The sequence below is a fragment of the Ziziphus jujuba genome, chromosome 7 (assembly GCF_031755915.1).
Source record: "Ziziphus jujuba cultivar Dongzao chromosome 7, ASM3175591v1".
Lineage (NCBI taxonomy): Eukaryota > Viridiplantae > Streptophyta > Magnoliopsida > Rosales > Rhamnaceae > Ziziphus > Ziziphus jujuba.
Window position 1 is genome coordinate 2,523,499 of NC_083385.1, and position 7,366 is coordinate 2,530,864.

Here is a 7,366-nt window from a genome sequence, read left to right on the forward strand (position 1 = left end):
CATACTCATTTGGATATCCAACAAGTTTCTTTACTTCTTCGATCTTTCCTTTCTTGTAACTTTTTCAAGGCATCATCTTTACTTTGTTTGGATTCTGGGATTTTCTTTTATATATATATATATATATATATATATATATCTAAACTTTTCTTTGCAAGACAAAATATTTCAAAAACTCATCAAATGCCTGAAAGCATGAGTATCTCTGTAAACGGACAGTCTCAAGTCCCTCCTGGTTTCCGCTTCCATCCCACCGAGGAGGAGCTCTTGCAGTACTACTTGAAGAAGAAGGTTTCAAATGAGAGGATTGATCTCGATGTAATTCGCGATGTCGATCTCAATAAGCTTGAGCCCTGGGATATACAAGGTACTTACCTAATTTATTAAGTGCTTGTTAATGATAAATTTTAAAGAATGTGAACAATTAATAATCATCTGGTGTGTGTTTTTTTCTTCTACAGAGAAATGTAAAATTGGAACAACCCCTCAAAACGACTGGTATTTCTTCAGCCACAAGGATAAGAAATACCCAACAGGAACACGAACGAATCGTGCTACCGCTGCCGGATTCTGGAAGGCTACCGGGCGTGATAAGGTGATATACAGCAATTGCAGGCGGATCGGTATGAGGAAGACTCTAGTTTTTTACAAAGGCCGAGCTCCCCATGGCCTAAAGTCCGACTGGATTATGCATGAATATAGACTCGATGATAACACAAATGACAACAATGTAAGCCATTATTGAATTTGATCTACAGTCTTTAAATTGTATATATATCTTTTTCTTTTTGTTAAAGTATATAACCCAATTCTGAGTTTAAGCTTTTGTTGTTGTGAACAGTGGTTTTGGTTTATGCTTTATCATGGTATCAGAGATACAAGTAATATTTAGTACTGGCCTTCAATGCGTGTGCGTGTATGTATATATATATATATATATATATTGATCTTGTATGTATGTTGTATGTTTTTGCAGGTTTCAACGGTCATGGGAGAGAATTCAACCGAAGAGGGGTGGGTGGTTTGCCGTATCTTCAAGAAGAAAAATCACCACAAAACCCTAGACAGCCCCATAAGTTCATCCATCACAGGAGAAATGAGGAACCACCAGATGTTCGATTCATGTAACGAAGGAGCTCTGGAGCAAATACTTCAGTACATGGGAAGGAGTTGCAAGGAAGAGAATGAAGCAAACATCACCAACACTTCGAGATTTCTCCAACCCATCAACACTGCAGGCTTCGGCAATAACAACATTACTGGCTACCATGACAGGTTCTTGAAACTTCCAAGCCTGGAGAGCCCAAACTCAACTAGTACTACTTACCAATCTATGAACGCAGATTTATTGACCGACAGCGAAGCCACTATGAATGGTAGTAACCAATGCCATGGAAGTAGTACTACCAGTAGCGAGCCTAACAACCAGCTGGTTTACCAAATGGAGTCGAGCCTCTCCAACTGGGTGGCTCTTGATCGTCTGGTTGCTTCCCAACTCAACGGCCAAACGGAGGCTTCCAGGCAATTATCCTGTTTCAGTGACCCTACCATAACTTACTGCAACGATGATGATCATGATGATCATGATCACGATCATGATCTGCAAATACCCAACGTACGATCATCTTCATCTTCATCCAACAAATCTTATCATGCCACTCACCACTACAACAGCGAAATCGATCTATGGACTTTTGCTCGATCATCATCATCCTTGTCATCCTCCGATCCGCTCTGCCACGTGTCCAACTCTCCTATATAACAGAACTACCTTATTTTAATTAATAATATATCATATAGTTCTTGAAGTCAGAGGATTACATTATTGCAGGCAGTTATATTCAATATATATATATATATATATATATATATATATATATATATGCGAGATAATATTACATTATAATAAATATATAGATATATATATATATATATATATATATATTGTTAGATAAATAAAAAAGAAAAAAGGTGATTAGGAAGTTTTCAGATGGGGTGGCATTGTCAACCATTATCTTTGCTTAATCACGATGTCTACCATTAATTTTCCGAATTTGCTGTCTAGAAGGCCTAGCAAAAATTTGTAGGTGGATATGATAATCTCTTTCTAACCGCAATTATAATCCTTCAAACTTCTTTTTAATTATTATGATTATTGTTAATTTTGTAATATTCTAATTAGATATGCTCGGATTGGTCATGTATAATAATCAATTAGCCTTCATGATCACGTGGCTTGTCGGCTTGTTTTAGTGAGAGGAAGGTGCTGAGCCTTTGGCAAGTCTGGTCCAAGTCACCATGACTAACAGACAGTGCCGAAAACATGCAAACAATTGAGCACCCACACGCGCGCGCACACACACACACAGACAAGGCAGATAAAGAATTAATCGTACCCTCTTTTTTCATAAGTCAAAAAGACAATCAACAACAAAAACGTAAGCTTTGCATCTTTGTCTCGTCATAATTAGGAGAAGGAAAAAAAAAAAATATATATATATATATATATTACTTGACCAGGTGCCTGATATAAAACCTTAAAGAGTCCACTTTATACATATATATATAGCCGGTTCTTACACTTTTTAGGGTATGAGATGTTTGTCACTTGATGAATTCTTCTTTTTCTGAAAAATAAATTTTAAAAAAATTAATTGCTAGTCAGTTCCAAATTTAAAATATTATGGTTTATCATAAAGTCCGTGTAGATTAATACATGTCTAATAAAACCAAATTAATTAGACGATCCAGTCGAAGAACTTTAAAATATATACAAGAAAACAAAATTTAAATTTTGAAATATATATATATATATATATATATATATATATGATCTTATAGAATGTCTGCATGTTGAGTGTTGACTATTATATTTGATAATATATATCCTTCTATTATATTTGATTTTCTAGTAAACTCTCACTCAGATCTTCGTATGTACTCATTGAGTTCTAAGTTCAAATTAACTTTCCGTTTGTATTTTGGAAGACTGCACCTTCACGTCTATTCGAGCACCATTTGGCTTTGATGCGTTCTAATTCTCTTTGTATTTGTTACCGTTATTTTAGGAGTAACTTATTTTTTTTTTATATTTACCCCAAAAAAAGGCTTATTTATATTGACCTTTTTCGGCATGCAAGTATGTGAATCCGCCCTTTTTTTTTTTTTTTTTTGGCTGAATGTATGTGAATCCACTAGAACAACATTCACTTTTTTTAAACAAAAAAAATTTAAGAAAAAAATAGTAATAAATTGTTTACCGAGGAAGGAAAAGCAAGCAGTTTGTTATTATAATTAATCTCTGCGGGAACATGCTTTCGTATTTATTTGATGAAAGAGATGATTAAAAGAAAGACTACTTTTATGAACTTCATGTCTTGACCAATGATTACAAAAACGGACCATGTTTTTTCTTTTTTATTCTTCCCTAAAATATATACCGACACAAAACAAAGCAAGAAATATATATATATATATATATATATATATATATATATGTATATATATAGTCCGTCTATAGTACGGACGGTTCTCATATGAACCATAGTATTAATGACGATTTTTTATAATATTGGTGATGATTTTCTAAAAAACCGTCGAACTGTCCTCATCATAGAATTTCCGTATATATATATATATATATGTAGATATATATAATATATAAATTTTTTACAGTCAACATAAAAATTGAAATCACCATATATTTTAACTTTGTGCTAGTTATTTTCGAATATAACTAAACCATACTTACCATAATTTCAATATATATACAGTTCGGTTATGATACTTGTGAATCCGTATCATAATAATATGGATGTCCATAATTTTCAATACTGAAAATTTGATACGAAACTTTTGTAAGCTAAATTATAATTGGGTCCACTCCAATTTTTTTCTATTAATATTTACTCTCTAACTTGGATTTGGGGAATATGAAATTATAAAAATATATATTAGATTGGAAACTGGGATTTGGGGAACATGAAATTATATAAATATATCAGACTGGAAAGGAAGAGAAAGAGAGAGAGAGAGAGAGAGTAAGCTACAGCTAAAAGCTAAAGACAACAAATAGATATAAAGGATTAAAGGCCCATTTAGTACCAACCCCATGAAAAGGATACGAATATCTTTAATTGCCTTACCCAATACCCATACAAACTTCCTTGTCCCATGCAGCACACCTCCCAAATTATTCGCTTCCTTACTGTTTCTCTACATATCTCATTTGTTGTATTGTTCTCATTGCACTTCAGATGTTACAGCATTAAGGTTTGTTATTATCCAAAAAAAAAAAAGCATTAAGGTTTGTTGGTTTCTTTTCAATTTTTTTTTAATATTCTCATTAGATTTCAGATGTTAGAGCATTATGGTTTTATAATATATATATATATATATATTTTGGGAGAAAAAAATAAAAGGAAGAAGAATTTATATTCGGATTATTATTTAAAATAACAGTAAATTTTACTATTTAATGCTATTTTTGGAAAGTTTATTCTACATCATATAGGGTTTATATTCTTTTTGCTGAAAATTTTACTTTTTTTTGCTTAAACATATAGGGTTTAGATTCTATGTAAAATGAAGGGTGTATATGCATAGTGTATAGTGTATCGAATAATTTTTCCTACTTTTCTTATGAAATTTTGATCCAACTTTTAGTTTCGTCCTTTTTGTTTTGTTTTGTCGTTTTCCTTTCCTACGCGTCCGTTTATTTTGTTTTATGGAGTTAATTTGTTCCTTTAATAAATAATGCAATTTATAAAACCGTTCTATAAAGCTTCTCTTTTCGGTCAAATAAAGGGATATATATATATATATATTAAAGATTAAAGAAATTTCCAAATGAATTTTTTTTGGAAGATGGCATCTTTCTTATATAAATTTGCTTATCAATTCCATAACTAATGTTTACTTCACAATAAGATTACTTTTTTTTTTTTTTTTTTTTTTTGGTTGAAAGTGCTTTATGCCGGCTTTACATGCACATAACATGGGGTATGACAGATATAAGACGTCATAATTCATAAAATTATTATTATTATTGTTGTTGTTGCTGCTGCTGAAATTTCAATTTAAATTAATTGAATAATTTTTTCACAAAAAATTAATTGAATTATTAAAAAGCCTAACATGGTGGAAAGTTGAGAGCCTAAAATCATTTGGATAATGAATAAGGAAGAAAAAAGATCACATGGCAACAAGAATATAATTTGAGAAACTCATCATAAGATGAGATGGATATGTAATGATTAAAAAGCAATTGGATACCAATTACTAATTTTTTTCACAAATTTATAACTTTCTGACATTAATTAATACTTGTTTCCTTGTAGTACTTAAAAGTGGTTATCAATCACAAGTCACAACTAATTTTGTGGTTACACGTACAAAAAGAAAAAAAAAAAAATGGGACACAATGTATTATTCATAATATTAGTTTGTATCACACCCAAATAATAGGACTAAATATTCATTCAGTTAGAGTATAAGTGCATGTGGAAATAATGCAGTGATATTTCAACCAAAACAATAATAATAATAATAATAATAATATAGTGATAATGTTCGTACTCTTATATATATATATAATGTTTATATTCTCTCCATATGTAAGATCATGGATCCAATTCACTCGTTAATAATAATAAAGTTAATGCTTATTTAAAAAAAAGTTAATATAATAGTTACAATATACTGTTTTACATCAAATAATAGTACATTTAATATGTTAAGTGCCAATAATAGTCCATTTAATATGTTAAGTACATGGTTTTTTATTTTTTTTCTTTTTGAAAAAAGGGTGCTATTAAGCACAAAAGAACCTCCAAAATAAGGAAGGAATTAGAGTTCTACAATAAACGCATCAGCTAATGCTGCTGAGCGAAAATCATCAGGAAAATTAGACAGGAAATAGAATCAAAATGACAGTTACAATCAAGGGCAAGAGATTTCTTTGCCAACATGTCAGCAAGTCCATTGGACATCCTACCATTTCAAAGCAGAAAGCCATTAAGTAAGGATAGATTGGCTCTCATCCAGACGATCTCTTCTCTGGTTGTCCACTCTCCTGGGTGTGTGCAACAAACAACAAACGTACATGCATTTGTTGGCGGCCCCATTTTAATGATAAATATTAGACCAAATGTATACGCTGTGATGATTTATTTGAAAAAGTATCTCTGAGAAATTCAGAGTAGCAAACTATAAGTTCACTCTATAAAAAATTAAAAAAAAAAAAAAAAAAACTATAAATTTACAATAGCACATATTCTTCAACTTATCTAGCTTGGCAGTAGGTGGTAGCCTGCTTTCAGGACTAAAAGGAGAAGCCCACTTTCGAATCTTCTCTATTTATAAGGCAAGCCGTACGCATCCTTACTTTTTTTTTTTTTTCTTCCCTTGGTCACTATAATCTTTTGTCTTCTTTTTTTTTTTTCCGGTGCCTTCAGGAATAGTTATCAAAAAAGGAAAGGTCCTTCAGGAATAGTGATTTATAGATCAGTGATAAATTAAAAAGCAAGTCGAAATATTATTCTAATATCACTTTTGGAAATTCTTCAAGAGATTCTTCTTGCACTGCAGTTAAAACTTACATCTTACTTTTGTTAGGGCTAAAACTGTAACAGAAATTTTTTTTTTTTTTTTTCTTTCTAATAACAGTTTCTTTTTTCGGTGCTCATAGAAAAAAAGAGTTTAATTCATTTGGAAGGTTGTTAGAGCATCTTAAAAAAAAATTCAATGAATTTGTCAAAAGATCTAAAGAGCATTCATCTTGAATGGAAATGTAAATTCTGAAAATTAACATACTACATATGAAATATAAACATCATTTTAAAACAATTGATCTTCAATAATAATGTTTAAAAGGAATATTAATTTGATGTAGCCTAAATATTATCAAATGAATGTTTACTTTTATAACACCAGTCAAATATTATAAATTCTCCTTAAAAAAATAATTAAAAATTCATTTTTTCTTAAAAAAAAAAAAGAAAAAAAATCTATCATATATAGCAATAACATATATAGTAATTGGATATGCTCCAACTAAATTTTCACCAAGTTCAAAAAAAAAAAAAAAAAAAAAAAAAGCACTAAAGTTTCACCCATATTATCGCTGTAACTGTATATTTTAATCTTCTATTGAAAGTGATTTATCAAAAAAAGGGAAAAAATTCTATTGAAAGTGAGATTCACTAGAGGTGGCATTTTCCCATCAACTTTACCTTGGAAAAACGTTGCACCAGAAGGTATTCACCAAAAAAACAAAACTTTGCACCAGAAGGTCTATATATCTAGGACATCCCATCTATTGGCCGACCATCATTTTGATTCGCTAAAATGTGTAAATTTTTCATGA

The 7,366-nt window shown here is 30.7% G+C and overlaps 1 protein-coding gene across 1 annotated transcript; it reads left to right on the top strand.

Annotated features, from left to right (window-relative positions):
* Window positions 1–1,808, top strand: LOC107423780 (NAC domain-containing protein 43). Its single transcript, XM_016033407.4, has 3 exons — window positions 1–367; window positions 462–730; window positions 977–1,808. Exons 1-3 carry the CDS (start codon window positions 184–186, stop codon window positions 1,760–1,762), a joined length of 1,239 nt encoding a protein of 412 aa, XP_015888893.2. The 5' UTR covers window positions 1–183; the 3' UTR covers window positions 1,763–1,808.
* Window positions 1,809–7,366: the final 5,558 nt, after the last annotated feature.

Coding starts and splice junctions, on each gene's coding strand:
- LOC107423780 (XM_016033407.4), top strand. CDS start 184: ATGCCTGAAAGCATGAGTATCTCTGTAAACGGACAGTCTCAAGTCCCT. Junction 368..461: donor TGAGCCCTGGGATATACAAG/GTACTTACCTAA, acceptor TTTCTTCTACAG/AGAAATGTAAAATTGGAACA. Junction 731..976: donor ATAACACAAATGACAACAAT/GTAAGCCATTAT, acceptor ATGTTTTTGCAG/GTTTCAACGGTCATGGGAGA.